Source organism: Palaemon carinicauda, chromosome 33, assembly GCF_036898095.1.
Source record: "Palaemon carinicauda isolate YSFRI2023 chromosome 33, ASM3689809v2, whole genome shotgun sequence".
Classification (NCBI taxonomy): Eukaryota; Metazoa; Arthropoda; class Malacostraca; order Decapoda; family Palaemonidae; genus Palaemon; species Palaemon carinicauda.
The window spans coordinates 5,201,600-5,221,599 of record NC_090757.1 but is presented as its reverse complement, the minus strand read 5'-3'; the positions used below and the strand labels follow the sequence as shown (position 1 = coordinate 5,221,599).

The following is a 20,000-nucleotide window of genomic DNA, read 5'->3' as shown; positions in this document are numbered from 1 at the left end:
GCTTAAGTGATTCAATGTCTTGCACAAAGGACTCAACGTCTTGCTCAAGTGATTCGATGTCTTGCACAAATGTCTCGACATCTTGCTCAAGTGATTCAATGACTTGCACAAATAACTCGACGTCTTGTTCAAGTGATTCGATGACTTGCACAAGTGTCTCGACGTCTTGCTCAAGTGATTCGATGTTTTGCACAAATGACTCTACGTCTTGCTCAAGTGATTCGATGTCTTGCACAAATGACTCGACGTCTTGCTCAAGTGACTCGATGTCTTACACAAATGACTCGACGTCTTGTTCAAGTGATTCGATGACTTGCACACATGAATCTACGTCTTGCTCAAGTGATTCGATGTCTTGCACAAATGACTCGACGTCTTGTTCAAGTGATTCAATGTCTTGCACAAATGACTCGACGTCTTGCTCAAGTGATTCGATGTCTTGCACAAATGATTCGACGTCTTGCTCAAGTGATTCGATGTCTTGCACAAATGACTCGACGTATTGCTCAAGTGATTCGATGACATGCACAAATGACTCTACGTCTTGCTCAAGTGATTCGATGTCTTGCACAAATGACTCGACGTCTTGTTCAAGTGATTCGATGTCTTGCACAAATAACTCGACGTCTTGCTCAAGTGATTCGATGTCTTGCACAAATGACTTGACGTCTTGCTCAAGTGATTCGATGACTTGCACACATGACTCTACGTCTTGCTCAAGTGATTCGATGTCTTGCACAAATGACTCGACGTCTTGTTCAAGTGATTCGATGACTTGCACAAATGACTCGACGTCTTGTTCAAGTGATTCGATGTCTTGCACAAATGACTCGACGTCTTGTTCAAATGATTCGATGACTTGCACAAATGACTCGACGTCTTGTTCAAGTGATTTGATGACTTGCACAAATGACTCGACGTCTTGCTCAAATGATTCGATGTTTTGCACAAATGACTGGACGTCTTGCTCAAGTAATTCAATGACTTGCAAAAATGACTCGACGTCCTACTCAAGTGTTTCGATGCTTTGCACAGATGACTCGACGTCTTGCTCAATTGATTCAATGTCTTACACAAATGATTCAACGTCTTATTTAAATGATTCGATGATTTGCACAAATGACTCGACGTCTTGCTTAAGTGATTCAATGTCTTGCACAAAGGACTCAACGTCTTGCTCAAGTGATTCGATGTCTTGCACAAATGTCTCGACATCTTGCTCAAGTGATTCAATGACTTGCACAAATAACTCGACGTCTTGTTCAAGTGATTCGATGACTTGCACAAGTGTCTCGACGTCTTGCTCAAGTGATTCGATGTTTTGCACAAATGACTCTACGTCTTGCTCAAGTGATTCGATGTCTTGCACAAATGACTCGACGTCTTGCTCAAGTGACTCGATGTCTTACACAAATGACTCGACGTCTTGTTCAAGTGATTCGATGACTTGCACACATGAATCTACGTCTTGCTCAAGTGATTCGATGTCTTGCACAAATGACTCGACGTCTTGTTCAAGTGATTCAATGTCTTGCACAAATGACTCGACGTCTTGCTCAAGTGATTCGATGTCTTGCACAAATGATTCGACGTCTTGCTCAAGTGATTCGATGTCTTGCACAAATGACTCGACGTATTGCTCAAGTGATTCGATGACATGCACAAATGACTCTACGTCTTGCTCAAGTGATTCGATGTCTTGCACAAATGACTCGACGTCTTGTTCAAGTGATTCGATGTCTTGCACAAATAACTCGACGTCTTGCTCAAGTGATTCGATGTCTTGCACAAATGACTTGACGTCTTGCTCAAGTGATTCGATGACTTGCACACATGACTCTACGTCTTGCTCAAGTGATTCGATGTCTTGCACAAATGACTCGACGTCTTGTTCAAGTGATTCGATGACTTGCACAAATGACTCGACGTCTTGTTCAAGTGATTCGATGTCTTGCACAAATGACTCGACGTCTTGTTCAAGTGATTCGATGACTTGCACAAATGACTCGACGTCTTGTTCAAGTGATTTGATGACTTGCACAAATGACTCGACGTCTTGCTCAAATGATTCGATGTTTTGCACAAATGACTGGACGTCTTGCTCAAGTAATTCAATGACTTGCACAAATGACTCGACGTCTTGTTCAAGTGATTCAATGTCTTGCACAAATGACTCGAAATCTTGCTCAAGTGATTCGATGACTTGCACAAATGAATCGACGTCTTGCTCAAGTGTTTCGATGCTTTGCACAAATGACTCGATGTCTTGCTCAAGTGTTTCGATGACTTGCAAAAGTGACTCGACATCTTGCTCAAGTGTTTCGATGCTTTGCACAAATGACTCGACGTCTTGCTCAAAAGATTCGATGTCTTGCACAAATGACTCTACGTCTTGCTCAAGTGATTCAATGTCTTGCACAAATGACTCGACGTCTTGCTCAAGTGATTCAATGTCTTGCACAAATGTCTCGACATCTTGCTCAAGTGTTTCAATGACTTGCACAAATGACTCGACGTCTTGCTCAAGTGATTCAATGTCTTGCACTAATGGCTCGACGTCTTGCTCAAATGTTTCGATGAGTTGCACAAATGACTCGACATCTTGCTCAAGTAATTCAATGACTTACACAAATGACTCGACGTCTTGTTCAAGTGATTCAATGTCTTGCACAAATGACTCGAAATCTTGCTCAAGTGATTCGATGACTTGCACAAATGAATCGACGTCTTGCTCAAGTGTTTCGATGCTTTGCACAAATGACTCGATGTCTTGCTCAAGTGTTTCGATGGCTTGCAAAAGTGACTCGACATCTTGCTCAAGTGTTTCGATGCTTTGCACAAATGACTCGACGTCTTGCTCAAAAGATTCGATGTCTTGCACAAATGACTCTACGTCTTGCTCAAGTGATTCAATGTCTTGCACAAATGACTCGACGTCTTGCTCAAGTGATTCAATGTCTTGCACAAATGTCTCGACATCTTGCTCAAGTGTTTCAATGACTTGCACAAATGACTCGACTTCTTGCTCAAGTGATTCAATGTCTTGCACTAATGGCTCGACGTCTTGCTCAAATGTTTCGATGAGTTGCACAAATGACTCGACATCTTGCTCAAGTAATTTGATGTCTTACACAGATGATTTGACGTCTTGCTCAAGTGATTCGATGTCTTGCACAAATAACTCGACGTCTTGCTCAAGTGATTCGATGACTTGCACAGATGACTCGACCTCTTGCTCAAGTGTTTCGATGCTTTGCACAAATGATTCGATGTCTTGCTCAAGTGTTTCGATGACTTACAAAAATGACTTGACGTCTTGCTCAAGTGTTTCGATGCTTTGCACAAATGACTAAGCGTCTTGCTCAAGTGTTTCAATGTCTTGCACAAATGACTCGACGTCTTGCTCAAGTGATTCGATGTCTTACACAAATGACTCGACGTCTTGCTCAAAAGATTCAATGTCTTGCACAAATGACTCTATATCTTGCTCAAGTGTTTCGAAGTCTTGTACAAATGAGTCAACGTCTTACTCAAGGAATTTGATGTCTTGCACAAATGACTCGACGTCTTGCTCAAGTGCTTCGATGTCTTGCACAATTGGTACTCAACGTCTTGCTCAAGTAATTCGATGCTTTGCACAAATACCTTAACGTCTTGCTCAAGAGTTTCGATTTCTTGCAGAAATGACTCGACGTCTTGCTCAAGTGATTTGATGTCTTGCACAAATGACTCAACGTCTTACTCAAGCAATTCGATGTCTTGCACAAATAACTTGACGTGTTTCTCAAGGAATTTGTCGTCTTGCACAAATGGCTCGACATCTTACTCAACTGTTTTGATGTCTTGCACAAATGACTCGACGTCCTGCTCACAAATGACTCGACGTCTTGCTCAAGTGATTTAGTGTCTTACACAAATGACTCGATGTCTTGCTCAAGTGATTCGATGTCTTGCACAAGTTACTAAACATCTTGCTCACAAATGACTCGACCTCTTGCTCAAGGAATTCGATGTCTTGCACAAATGACTCGACATCTTGCTCAAGTGATTCGATATCTCACACAAATGACTCGACTTCTTGCTCAAAGGATTCGATGTCTTGCACAAATGACTCGACGTCTTGTTCAAGTAATTCAATGTCTTACACAAATGACTCGACGACTTGCTCAAGTGATTCGATGTCTTGCACAAATGACTCGATGTCTTGCTCAAGTGTTTCAATGCTTTGCACAAATGGCTCGACGTCTTGCTCAAGTGATTCAATGTCAAGTGATTCAATGTCTTACACAAATGACTCGACGTCTGGCTCAAGTGTTTCAATGCTTCGCACAAATGACTCGACATCTTGCTCAAGTGCTTCGATGACTTGTACAAATGACTCGACGTCTTGCTCAAGTGAGTCGATGTCTTGCACAAATGACTGGACGTCCTGCTCAAATGCTTCGATGACTTGCACAAATGACTCGACATCTTGCTCAAGTTTTTCGATGACTTGCACAAGTGACTCGACGTCTTGCTCAAATGATTCGATGACTTGCAAAAATGACCCGACGTCTTGCTCTCGTGTTTCGACAACTTGCGCAAATGACTTGACGTCTTGGTCAAGTGTTTCGATGCTTTGCACAAATGACTGGACATCTTGCTCAAGTGATTCGATGACTTGCACAAATGATTCGACGTCTTGCTCAAGTGATTCGATGTCTTGCACAAATGACTCAACGTCTTGCTCAAGTGATTCGATGTCTTGCACAAATGACTTGACGTGTTGCTCAAGGAATTTGACGTCTTTCACAAATGGCTCGACATCTTACTCAACTGTTTTGATGTCTTGCACAAATGACTCGACGTCTTGCTCACAAATGACTGGACGTCTTGCTCAAGTGATTTAGTGTCTTGCACAAATGACTCAACGTCTTGCTCAAGTGATTCGATGTCTTGCACAAGTTACTAGACATCTTGCTCACAAATGACCCGACCTCTTGCTCAAGGAATTCGATGTCTTGCACAAATGACTCGACGTCTTGCTCAAGTGATTCGATATTTCACACAAATGAATCGACGTCTTGCTCAAAGGATTCGATGTCTAGCACAAATGACTCGACGTCTTGTTCAAGTGATTCAAGGTCTTACACAAATGACTCGACGTCTTGCTCAAGTGATTCGATGTCTTGCACAAATGACTCGACGTCTTGCTCGAGTGTTTCAATGCTTTGCACAAATGACTCGACATCTTGCTCAAGTGCTTCGATGACTTGTACAAATGACTCAACGTCTTGCTCAAGTGCTTCGATGACTTGCACAAATGACTCAACGTCTTGCCCAAGTGATTCGATGTCTTGCACAAATGACTCGACGTCTTGCTCAAGTGATTCAATGTCTTACACAAATGACTCGACGTCTTGCTCAAGTGTTTTAATGCTTCGCACAAATGACTCGACATCTTGCTCAAGTGCTTCGATGACTTGTACAAATGACTCGACGTCTTGCTCAAGTGTTTCGATGTCTTGCACGAATGACTCGACGTCTTGCTCAAGTGATTCGATGACTTACACAAATGACTCGACATCTTGCTCAAGTTTTTTTATGTCTTGCACAAATGACTCGACGTCTTGCTCAAGTGATTCGATGTTTTGCACAAATGACCTGACGTCTTGCTCAAGTGTTTTGACAACTTGCACAAATGACTTGACGTCTTGGTCAAGTGTTTCGATGCTTTGCACAAATGACTCAACATCTTGCTCAAATCATTCGATGTCTTGCACAAATGACTCGACGTCTTGCTCAAGCGTTTCGATGTCTTGCACAAATGACTAGACGTCTTGCTCAAGTGATTCGATGTCTTGCACAAATGACTAGACGTCTTGCTCAAGTGATTCAATGTCTTGCACAAATGACTTGACGTCTTGCTCAAGTGATTTGATGACTTACACAAATGACTCGACGTCTGGCTCAAGTGTTTTGATGTCTTGCTCACAAATGACTGGACGTCTTGCTCAAGTGATTCGATGTCTTGCACAAATGACTCGACGTATTGCTCAAGTGTTTCGATGTCTTGCACAAATGACTAGACGTCTTGCTCAAGTGATTCGATGTCTTGCACAAATGACTGGACGTCTTGCTTAAGTGATTCGATGTCTTGCACAAATGACTGAACGTCTTGCTCAAGTGATTCGATGTCTTGCACAAATGACTAGAAGTCTTGCTCAAGTGATTCGATGTCTTGTACAAATGACTTGACGTCTTGCTCAAGTGATTTGATGTCTTGCACAAATGACTCGAAGTCTTCCTCAAGTGATTCTATGTCTTGCACAAATAACTTGACGTCTTGCTTAAGGAATTCGACGTCTTGCACAAATGGCTCGACATCTTACTCAACTGTTTTGATGTCTTGCACAAATGACTCAACGTCTTGCTCACAAATGACTCGATGTCTTGCTCAAGTGATTCAGTGTCTTACATAAATATACTCGATGTCTTGCTCAAGTGATTCGAAGTCTTGCACAAGTGACTAGACTTCTTGCTCACAAATGACTCGACGTCTTGTTCAAGGAATTCAATGTCTTGCACAAATGACTTGACGTCTTGCTCAAGTAATTCGATGTCTTACACAAATAACTCGACGTCTTGCTCAAAGGATTCGATGTCTTGCACAAATGACTTGACGTCTTGCTCAAGTAATTCGATGTCTTACACAAATAACTCGACGTCTTGCTCAAGTGATTTAATGTCTTGCACAAATGACTCTACATCTTGTTCAAGTAATTCAATGTCTTGTAGAAATGACTCGACGTCTTGCTCAAGTAATTTGATGTCTTACACAAATGACTCGACGCCTTGTTCAACGGATTCGATTTCTTGCACAAATGACTCTACGTCTTGCTCAAGTGATTCGATGTTTTGCACAAATGACCCGACGTCTTGCTCAAGTGTTTTGACAACTTGCACAAATGACTTGACGTCTTGGTCAAGTGTTTCGATGCTTTGCACAAATGACTCGACATCTTGCTCAAATCATTCGATGTCTTGCACAATTGACTCGACGTCTTGCTCAAGCGTTTCGATGTCTTGCACAAATGACTAGACGTCTTGCTCAAGTGATTCGATGTCTTGCACAAATGACTAGACGTCTTGTTCAAGTGATTCAATGTCTTGCACAAATGACATGACGTCTTGCTCAAGTGATTTGATGACTTACACAAATGACTCGACGTCTTGCTCAAGTGTTTTGATGTCTTGCTCACAAATGACTGGACGTCTTGCTCAAGTGATTCGATGTCTTGCACAAATGACTCGACGTCTTGCTCAAGTGTTTCGATGTCTTGCACAAATGACTAGACGTCTTGCTCAAGTGATTCGATGTCCTGCACAAATGACTGGACGTCTTGCTTAAGTGATTCGATGTCTTGCACAAATGACTGAACGTCTTGCTCAAGTGATTCGATGTCTTGCACAAATGACTAGAAGTCTTGCTCAAGTGATTCGATGTCTTGTACAAATGACTTGACGTCTGGCTCAAGTGATTTGATGTCTTGCACAAATGACTCGAAGTCTTCCTCAAGTGATTTTATGTCTTGCACAAATAACTTGACGTCTTGCTTAAGGAATTCGACGTCTTGAACAAATGGCTCGACATCTTACTCAACTGTTTTGATGTCTTGCACAAATGACTCAACGTCTTGCTCACAAATGACTCGATGTCTTGCTCAAGTGATTCAGTGTCTTACATAAATATACTCGACGTCTTGCTCAAGTGATTCGAAGTCTTGCACAAGTGACTAGACTTCTTGCTCACAAATGACTCGACATCTTGCTCAAGGAATTCGATGTCTTGCACAAATGACTTGACGTCTTGCTCAAGTAATTCGATGTCTTACACAAATAACTCGACGTCTTGCTCAAAGGATTCGATGTCTTGCACAAATGACTTGACGTCTTGCTCAAGTAATTCGATGTCTTACACAAATAACTCGACGTCTTGCTCAAGTGATTCGATGTCTTGCACAAATGACTCTACGTCTTGTTCAAGTAATTCAATGTCTTGTAGAAATGACTCGACGTCTTGCTCAAGTAATTTGATGTCTTACACAAATGACTCGACGTCTTGTTCAACGGATTCGATTTCTTGCACAAATGACTCTACGTCTTGCTCAAGTGTTTTGATGTCTTGTACAAATGACTCGACATCTTGCTCAAGTAATTCGATGTTTTACACAAATGACTAGTTAATATAACTTGCGAAACTAGTTCATAAACGTCTTGTAAAGTTGATAGGATGTCTTTTTAAAGTGATTAGATGTCTGGTTAAAGTGACTTAATTAATGTATTACTAGAGGGACTTTGTATGTACCTAAAGTGACACCATGTCTTTTTTAAATGACTTGATGTCTTGTTAAAGTAACTATGGATTACTAAAGCCACTTGATGTCTCCTTAAGGCGACTCGGTTTCTTGCTAAAGTGACTTGATATCTTACTAAAATTATTAATTTATGTCTTAGTTAGATGACTTCATGTCTTGCTAATGTGACGTAATGCTTTTAAGTAACTTACTGTCTTGCATAAACAAAGGTTAATATCTTGCTAACGTTACTTGATGTGTTGCTAAAATGACTTGATGTCATGCTACTGACTAGATGTCTTGCTAAAGTGGCATAATGTCTTACGAATATGACTTGATGTCTTGTTAAAGTGACGTAATGTCTTACGAATATGACTTGATGTCTTGCTAAAGTGACTTAATGTCTTACTAAAGTGACCTAATGCCTTGCTAAATCGACTTGATATCTTGTTAAGTAAATTTATATTGTAATCTGGATAGATTCCAAATATTGAGTAAATAGCGTATTAATTCGATGAAAAATATTCCGGAGATTACTATCAGCACTCTTAGATATCAGAATAGCTCACTTGTCATTTCTCATTCTTGAAAAGAGCACTGGTTTTGTTATTTTTTATTTTTGTAATATATCGTTAAATATTTGTTTCGAAAAAAATATATATAGAAAGATATTATTATTATTATTATTATTATTATTATTATTATTATTATTATTATTATTATTATTATTATTATTATTATTATTGTTGTTGTTGTTGTTGTTGTTGTTGTTTAAAAGGAGATTTTCCAGCCCTTTGAGACAAGCTTGACTCTTACTAGAGTTGGCCTAATTGAAATAAATTTCTTATTTTTCAAATATAAAAATTATATCCCCCTTTCATATATAATAAACCCAAACTTTCACAAATTAAGACACCATGAAAACTCACACAAAATGTATGTAAAGTATTAAGTTCCCAAATATATGTCAGCTCATTACTTATTTCTAATTAATATATTCACAAGAAATGTATGTATTGATACTTTTATTTCATGCGCAACAGTCATATATTAAATCACATCGGGTACTCAGTAAATGTCCATATCAATAAAATTTATCACATTCGAAAGAGAGAAGCAGCTCCAGTTTTTCATCCGTGTGAAGCCGTGGATTCTTAATCCTACATTTTCTCTAGTTTCTAATTTCATTCATTCTAATAAGTGTTATTTGTTAAGTCACTTAAGTATTATTATTATTATTATTATTATTATCATTATTATTATTTATTATACGCGACCCGTCAAAAATGATGGTTGAATATTTAGATTTGAACACACATGTACCCACCTCTTATCAGGGTAGGACTACTCACTTTCCCCCTGACCTGAGGGACGGGGAGAGCTGAGCAGGACCGAATATATATACACACACACACACACATATATATATATATATATATATATATATATATATATATATATATATATATATATATATATATATATATATACGTATGTGTAACACTTACTTTTCATTATATAAGGGAGATGATTATTATTATTATTATTATTATTATTATTATTATTATTATTATTATTATTATTATTATTATTATTATTATTATTATTAGATTTGTAATAAGTCAGTCAAAATACCATTTAGTAACAGAGCAGTAAATGACTACATAAAATAATTAAAATCTCTCGTGGAAAGAAATTAATGATATAAAGCAGATGGATGTAAGACAGAATAAACAAAATAATATAATAAATATATATCCACTGACTTATGTAGGGATGCTAATTAAAATGAATAATTGGCTCGAGAATATTCTATTTATTTACTCTGAATCAAAGTCAGTTTACTATGTGTATGTAAATGTATATGCTTAGTACTTTGTATACGTTTTTTTATTTATCCTATAATGATAATAATAATAATAATAATAATAATAATAATAATAATAATAATAATAATAATAATAATAATGAATATGCATGTTTTTCTGGAGACGTTGGTTTTAAACGGAAATCAAGGCTATATAGTCGTAAATTTTGATGCCATTAGGGAAATTCCTTTGCATTATTAAATTTGAAACATTTTGTTTGGAGACGCAAAAAAAAAAAAAAAAAATAAACCATGTTATACTATAATGTAAAGTTTTACAGGTTTAAAGTCGCTTTAGGAATAAGCGACAATGGTTAGTGACTATTTTATAGCAGGACAATGCCTTATAGACTGACATATGATCAGCGCCCAAGCCTCCTCCCCACATAAACTAGGGCCAGGGAGGACCAGGCAATGGCTGCTGATGACTCAGCTGGTAAACCTATAGGCTCTCTCTTAGTTCACTAGGATAGTGAGGTTGCGGACACTACAAGAAACACTCGAGCATGAGCGGGACACGAACTCTAGTCATCCCCGTACTATGTACTAAAGAAAAATGCCTTTAATGAAAATAATCGTCCCTAATGTGTGCTGTCTCTTCATCTTGATTCCTGAATGATACTTTACTCTTTTGAGACGTTTCCTTAATCTCACTTTGCCAGTGTTGACCTAATCTGATAATTATGTAATTTGGAACTTAGTCAACAGTATTGGGTTGCAACTCCTGAAGGGAACAGGCTCATCCTAAAAGGAATTGCTGAAAATATATACATATATGTATAGAAATATATATATATATATATATATATATATATATATATATATATATATATATATATATATATATATTTATATATATATATATATATATATATATATATATATATATATATATATATATATATATATACAGTATATATATATATATATATATATATATATATATATATATATATATATATATATATATATATATATATATATATATATGTATATATATATATATATATATATATATATATATATATATATATATGTAAACGAACAGACTCATCCTAAAAGGAATTACTGGGAATATATATATATATATATATATATGATAAATTTTGCACATCTAGGCGTGCTTTTCATATTCAAATAAGTCATATATTTTAATACCTTAATGTCTTGATTCTCTTACCGACTTCAGGATCAGAGTCCCAAGGCAAAACCACTCAAAGACAATAGCTTCTGGCCGGCCAGGGAATCGAACCCTGGTCCAGGAAGCTGGCATGACAGTGACAATACCATTTAGCCACGAAGTTTCGCGTTGGGACTCTGATCCTGAGGTCGGTAAGAGGATCCAGACATTAAGGTATTGGAATATATGACTTATTGAATATATATATATATATATATATATATATATATATATATATATATATATATATATATATATATATACAGTTTATAAATATACAGTATATATATATATATATATATATATATATATATATATATATATATATATATATATATATATATATATATATATTGTGTGTTTGTGTTTAAAACCATGTATTCTTTAAGCTCTGAAAGTCTTCCTTAAGAAAAAAAAAAGAAGAAGAGGAAGAAAAAAACTGTAGAAGGCAGACTGTAAGAAATTAATACTTCTCGTACAAGTATTACCTTAACCCCAACCCTCCCCGCTCACAATCCATCCCCCCACCCAACCCCCTCCAAAAAAAAAAAAAAAAAAAAAAAAAAAGGATATTGGAACTCATTTGAAATCAGTTCAATACGTCGATTACCTCTCGAAAAAAAGGGCGTTCAATGCCCATCTGTGAAAATATATCTTTGGTTATAAAATCAACATAAGCAATCAATTTTCCGATTTTTATCTCCTACCTCATAAACTGGACGTCATAAGAATGGTGGTGCAATTTTCAAAATTCCTCATAGATGATTTATTTAGTGAAGATTTCAAAGCATTATTTCAGCTTTATAATATGACACAATTGACTATAATATTGATCAACAAAATTCACACGGTTGAATTTGTAATTACTTTTATCACTTATGATATTATGTGACGTATTACTGTTTTAGGCATATATATGTGTGTGTGTGTTTGTTTGTTTGTGTGTGTACTAGTGTACGCGTATCTCCATTGTTATCAAAAGGGTCTCGTGACCAAATATACTTCAAGCACCTGTAGGAATTAATGAAAGACATTACTACTTGGCACTTTCGTGCTCTGAATAAGTGCATATTATAATGCACGAAAGCAGTAGGTACTTGAGTCTCTCATTATTTCCTACTGGCTTTTACATTACACTATATATAGATACATACATACATACATATATATATATATATATATATATATATATATATATATATATATATATATATATATATATATATATATATATATATATGATGTGTGTATGTATGTATGTATGTATGTATATGCATATATATACATGTATGCGTGTATATATATGCAAATGTATAGTATTAATTTGTTTTAGTTACATAATTGTTAATGGTGCATTTTAGATGTTAAAACCTCCCTAGTTAACATAGGCAGCACTTCAAGTTTCACGATTGGGGGAATCGACTCAATAACTTTAAAGTCTTTCACTTATGTTCCATGTTGTTTTTTAAACTTCATTCATAAGAGATGTATCAACATTTACAATGAGTTCGGTTTTTCAGTTTATGAACAAACAAGATTTTGACGTTATTATCGGTCTCTCATTGTTAGGTGGGCCGTTTAATAATACATGTTTTTATCTCGTTTATCAGGGGAAGAGTTGTTATATATATCATTGACTTTATTCGTTCAATGTCCACACACATTTTATATATATATATATGTATATATATATATATATATATATATATATATATATATATATATACACACTATATATATATGTGTGTGTGTATATATATATATATATATATATATATATATATATATATATATATATATATACATATATATATATACAGTACACCTAACAGTTATATTTACCAATTTTTGTTCGTTCGTTTATATATATATATATATATATATATATATATATATATATATATATATATATATAAATATATATATAGATATATATATAGATATATATATATATATATATATATATATATATATATATATATATATATATAAGAGATGGATAGATAGATATATTATATGTGTATGTATGTATATATATGTATATATAAATTCTTATATATATATATATATATATATATATATATATATATATATATATATATATATATATATATATATATATATATATATATGTATATATATGTATACATATATATATACTGTATATACATACATACATACACCCAGCAGTTATATTTATCATTTTTGTTCGTTCGATGTCTATGTGTGTATATATATATATATATATATATATATATATATATATATATATATATATATATATATATATATATATAGATAGATAGATAGATAGATATATATATACATATATAAAGAGATGGATAGATAGATATATTATATGTGTATGTATGTATATATATGTATATATAAATTCTTACATATATATATATATATATATATATATATATATATATATATATATATATATATATATATATATATGTATGTATGTATATATATACATATATACATATATATATACATACATACATACACCCAGCAGTTATATTTATCATTTTTGTTCGTTCGATGTCTATGTGTGTATATATATACATATATATATATATATATATATATATATATATATATATATATATATATATATATATATATATATATATATGAAATCAGAAAATGTAAGAAGTGATTTCGAGTTTCAAACTACTGGATTGTAAAGTTTTTACCTTTTATTATAGAAAAAAATTATATATAAAGACACGATCAGTTGATAGAAAAAGTGTTTCAGCTTTCAATGATCATAGTATAGATATTGATTAAATTGGAATTAGGAGCAATTTTTAAGAGACTTATGTAGAATCCTTTAATAGGAATGTACGTTCCATAGGCAAGGGATCCTATCACAATGGTCAATCCATTCAAGGCATGAGGAAACATTTCCTTCTATCCAGGGAAGCCTATAGATTTATCTGCTGAATCATCAGCAGCCATTGCTTATCCCTCCTTGGTCCTAGCTTAGATGGGGAGTGGCATGGGCGCTGATCATATGTATATATGGTCAGTCTCTATGGCATTGTCCTACTTGCTAGGGCAGTGTCACTATCCCTTGCCACTGCCATTCATGAGTGGCCTTTAAACCTTTTAAGGCCTTTAAGAGCTACCTTTTTTTTTATTAAAGAAATTACATAGATAGCAATCCAACCAGACAGTTAATTTGAATCAATTTACGGGACTAGGGTTCGAGCCCCGCTAAAGCGCTATAATTTCTTGTCGTGTCTTCAAACTCGACATTCTTGTAAGCTAAAGAGGGAGGGTTTTGGGGAGTATATGGGTCTACCTGCTGAGTCATCAGTAGCCATTACCTGTCCCTCCCTGGTCCTAGCTTGGCTGGGTCAGTTTCTATGGCATTGTCACTGCTCCTTGCCTCTGCCGTTCATGAGCGGCCTGTAAACCTTTTGACAGTACTGCACGCGTCTCAGTGCAGCGTTGCATTACGTCATATTCCCTGGGTGTGATCCCCCCCCCCCCTCCCCTCCCCCTTGGATGATAGTTCTTCTAGAACTGTCACTCAAAGTTCCGTAGTTGCCAGATGTACGAGAATTATTCCCAACAAGATGAAATATCTATCGTATGAAATGGGATTCGAAAACGCACTAATGCTCACAACTAATGATAGAGCAACACAAAATTGTACCGCTCCTATTATTTTTAATTATCTAACTCATCTGACAATTAATAATTTATTGAATCGTTGGTATTCGTAGAATTTTTCGATCTATAGCACTGGTAAAACGTTCGAATTACAGATAGTAAATAAGAAAATGTAATCCATGAAAAATCCTTCCCCCAAGAGACATCAGTTCGCCAAACTTTCAACTGGGTTTCACAAGACACTAGAATAGTTGGAAGACCCAGCCCTACATGGCTGAGGACTGTTAAAGATTCCGATGAAAGACGGATTAACAGATAATAATGCATGTGTACTATTTTGTAAAATCATGTAAACCTGAATATAATCATCAGATAAACTTGATGTTAAACAATGACTTAACCTATAAGATCAAGATGAAATTTCCTAGATATCAGATTATATAAACATCAGGAAATTCTACTTTTGAAAGTCCATAATACCTGCCAATTAGGGACTTATATTGATGTTAAAAACTTATTCGTTCACAAACTGGAATAAAAAAAAAAAGTAACTAATAGCAAATGTAATACATCTCTCATGAATGAAGTTCAAAGAGCAGCATGGAGCACGAGTACACGACTTCAAACTTATTGAGTTAATTTCTCCAAGGTTTAGCTGCCGAGGTTAACTAGGGATGTTTTAACATCTTAAATGCACCATATTGATAGCTTGCAAAAAAAAAAAAAAAAAAAAAAAAAAAAAAAAAAAACGAGGTATATCTATTATCCACAAATCATTACATCGACTGGTAATTGTGTGACTATCAAGTGTATCTTTGTGGGCGGGTATCTGATGGTCCTGGTTATGGATTTTCTATGTGTAGAGAAGTTAAGACCGGATTTACCCAAACCGATGCGACCTCAGTTTACTGGAGAAGTTATGGCAATTGATTTCCATCTTAAGTAATAAAAGATTCACTATGTAAATGGAGAGAGAGAGAGAGAGAGAGAGAGAGAGAGAGGAGAGAGAGAGAGAGAGAGAGAGAGAGAGAGAGTGTGTGTGTTACTATCTCAAGAAACTAAAACCTGATGTAATTTTCCTTGACGGAGTACTTGGGCTTTTCCAACTAGGTTTGTAGATTAACTAGTAATGATGATAATAATGTTAATAATTATGATAATAATATTAATAATAATAATAATTCTAAGATTCGCAATATTCCCACATCTCTGAAAGCAAGGCTTCTCTTATGTCTGTGCTGGCCTTGGAAGGATTATTATTATTATTAAAAAGGGGTGGGGAGACATAATCCAACCTAATGTCTTTGGATAGGAGCTTGGTAAAAAACTCCTATGTTAGATCCAGAGAAAAGGAAATCTGTTTACCTGGAAATGCACTTAAACGCAGTTAAATTTCCTGGTTACTTATAATAAAGTTTGGTAAAAGTACCTTGATTAACATAATCCTACCCAAGGGAGACTGATAGATAGTCATCTGAGCGATTATAGAGTTATTCCATATCCATCCGGAGGACCTAGTCAGATTGGAAAACTTTGTGATATAAAAATATTATGGTAATAAGTGTTTGAAAAGGCTGGTGATTTTTTTCATATCGAACCACAATGAACTTATGTTGGACAGAAGTGAAGATTCGAGCTTTTTTATTATCAAAGAAATCTAAAATATAAAAAGAGGAATTTGAAAAGTATATGTTAGCAAAATCACTTAGCCTAGTTATATGAATAAAATTGAGAAAATTAATTTACTATCGTTTGTTCATAGATATACCGTATTAAAGGGAATCCCTCAAAGGGAATTTATTAAGCTTTAGTAGGGGAATAATCCCCTACATCAACATGAAGTAAAACACGAAATGTCGAGCATTTGGTTCATATAAGATTTTAGTTACACGCGCAGAGAGAGAGAGAGAGAGAGAGAGAGAGAGAGAGAGAGAAGAGAGAGAGAGAGAGAGAGAGAGAGAGAGAGAGAGAGAATTTCTAAAGCAATGTGTAGGTATTTGGATTTTGGACTAATGAACAAATACTAGCAGACTTTCAGCCGTAGGACAAATAGCAAGAAACACTCTCTCTCTCTCTCTCTCTCTCCTCTCTCTCCTCTCTCTCTCTCTCTCTCTCTCTCTCTCTCTCTCTCTCTCTCTCGTGTGTATATATATATATATATATATATATATATATATATATATATATATATATATGAGAGAGAGAGAAAGAGAGAGATGTAATAAACTTAGTTACAAATATACCGAAATTGACTATGAAAAAGTCCCATTTATCTGTATATTACCAGAGTGAGGAAGTGAAGAGTTCAGCCTACATAGCAAAGCACAACACACGCACACGGGGAGAGAGAGAGAGAGAGAGAGAGAGAGAGAGAGAGGAGAGAGAGAGAGAGAGAGAGAGAGAGACTGACTCTCCGTCCCAAAGACTGCAAAGCCAACAAGGCACACACCCCAAATAAGTCCGGGCGGACCAGCCGTCCTGAAGACAGCAAGAAGCAGCCCCCACCCCCTCAAGCCCCCCCCCCCCTCCCCCCCCCCCCCTCCCACCCCGGGCCAAGAAGAAGAAGAAGAAGAAGAAGAAGAAGAAGACCCTGGCCCGGCATTATTCCACGTTCACACCATTTCTCAACTGCTGTTTTGGGCTGGATCAGTCCAGTCCAGAGTCCCTACCCAACCCCGAGTCCAAATTATAGTTTCATGGAAGGGGACGGAATCATAAAAAGAGGATACAGTTGGGTTTAAGGAAGGTTTTGGTCTTTTTTTTCCTTTCTTTCTCTGGTTTATTGGTATACTGAATCTCTCTCTCTCTCTCTCTCTCTCTCTCTCTCTCTCTCTCTCTCTCTCTCTCTCTCTCTCTCAATAGCTGTTAAAATAAACCACATATGCATGCTGGTCGTTTTTTCATGACCAGGCCTTACTGTAACTTGTTGTAGTAATGAGTGAAATATATGAATATTTTAGTCAGTATCTTTATACATTTAAATACAACAGCTGATGCTTACTGTAGGAATTACTATAGGGCTTTTTCATCGCCCCTTTTATCTCTAACTGAACCCCCTTTTTAGTCTTCTACCCTTTCTTATATACTGCCTGTGAAGCTCTTAACTTTTAACTTCATATCTGCGCTGAATATCCTCCATGGCCCTAACTCTGAGCCACAAGGCCCCAACAGTTGTTTACATAGTTGTGGCGGCCTATTCGGAACGTCCTTGCCTGGCGATTTGCCGGACTGGAGTTCGACTCCTGCTCAAGCTCGATAGTTTCTTGTCGTGTCTACAACCACACCATCCCTGTGGGATAAGGATAGAGGGTTTGGAGGAGCCAATAGGTCTACCTGCCGATTCATCAGCTGCCATTGCCTGGTCCTCCTTTGGCGGTGATCATGTATGTACGATCAGTCTCTAGGTCATTGTCTTCCCAGTTATGGCATTGTTAATACCCCTTGCCTCTACCATTCCTGGGTGGCCTTTAAACCTTAAGAGAAGGAAATATATATATATATATATATATATATATATATATATATTATATATATAATATATATATATATATATATATATATATATATATAATATGTGTGTGTATATATATATATATATATATATATATATATATATATATATATATATATATATATATTGACGCCTCGTGTCCCAACTAAGTTTATGGTGAAAAGAAAATTAGATATATTGTTACGTAGATAAATAAACAGATGGATGGAGAAGCGTATTATTTCCCCGTGGAGTGACAAGTTCTTGTAATTTTTATTACTATTTTTTGGATACTAATTCTTGTAATGCCTTTTCTTGAAAGAAAATTGTGTTATTTATAGATATATAAAAACCCCAGACAAAGGCCTTACATAATATCAGTCCCCGTAACGATCACATAACAGATGACCCAATACAAAAGACTTAAAAAAAAAAAAAAAACAAGTCTCGTGACCTCGAATAATGTGATTCCAAAATAGCGTGATTTTCTTTCGATTCCAAAATAGCGTGATTTTGTTCCGTGGCATGACCGTCAATTACCTGCGGAAAGAAACGGCTTCAAACGGTCAACAATGAGAGAGAGAGAGAGAGAGAGAGAGAGAGAGAGAGAGAGAGAGAGAGAGAGAGAGAGAGAGAGAGAGAGAGATGTAATGATAATCGAAGTGTCACAGTGATTAGGATCACTGTGGTAAAATAAGACATCTCACAAAGATTATTTCAGGAGAGAGAGAGAGAGAGAGAGAGAGAGAGAGAGAGAGAGAGAGGAGAGAGAGAGAGAGAGAGAGAGAGAGAGAGATAATTATTTCAGAAGAACCTGCGTTAAAGAGAGAGAGATTAAGAGAGAGATAGAGAGAGAGAGAGAGCGAGAGTGAGAGAGAGAGATAGAATTATTTCAGAAGAACGTGCGTTAGAGAGAGAGAGAGAGAGAGAGAGAGAGAGAGAGAGAGAGAGAGAGAGAGAGAGAGAGAGAGAGAGAGACTTAAAAGGATGCAAAAATGTTTTTTGAATTTCCCTTAGTTTTTCGTTCCGTGACCCGGTTGAGTTGCGTGCCTCACGGCTACAAGACTCACTAATTACTGATGCCTGTTTGCTAATTGTTTTTTCTCGTGATAGTGTCACGCATTGTCTTCCCTGCACGGGACAGACTCCCTTTTTTATTTTCGGCTCCGTCCTTTAACGCGTCTTAATTCCAAGAACTGGAATTTTCTTCTTGTCATTTATCATTCCAAATTTCATTGTTAGCCGGAAGGTTGGGTGCCAAACTCTATTTCAAAGAATGGTGGTGTATGGGAGGTCAGGTTAACCACTTCCTTCCAGTGATGATAAATATGACCTTAGAATGCTTATGGAATTAATTAGAAAACACAGAGAAAAGGGTTTTGGAAGGTCAGGTTAACGACTTCCTTTGAGTGGGAATAAATATAACCTTAAAATGCTCATGAAATTATTTGAAATACACGGAAAAAGGTAGTGAATGGTCAGGTTAACGACCTCCTT

The 20,000-nt window shown here is 35.9% G+C and overlaps 2 protein-coding genes across 3 annotated transcripts in view; both read right to left on the bottom strand.

The window, feature by feature from the left end:
• LOC137626347 (myosin-11-like) overlaps window positions 1–5,566 on the bottom strand; it is a 15,315-nt gene extending 9,749 nt beyond the window's left edge. The window contains exons 1-6 of the mRNA XM_068357418.1: window positions 5,131–5,566; window positions 4,287–4,785; window positions 3,146–3,251; window positions 1,466–2,605; window positions 1,172–1,303; window positions 276–1,006 (exon numbers count right to left, since the gene is read on the bottom strand). Of these exons, the coding sequence (XP_068213519.1) occupies window positions 276–1,006; window positions 1,172–1,303; window positions 1,466–2,605; window positions 3,146–3,251; window positions 4,287–4,785; window positions 5,131–5,566 (3,044 nt within the window). The remainder of the gene's footprint in view (window positions 1–275; window positions 1,007–1,171; window positions 1,304–1,465; window positions 2,606–3,145; window positions 3,252–4,286; window positions 4,786–5,130) is intronic.
• LOC137626055 (uncharacterized) overlaps window positions 1–20,000 on the bottom strand; it is a 154,060-nt gene that overhangs the window by 75,756 nt on the left and 58,304 nt on the right. The window lies entirely within an intron of this gene.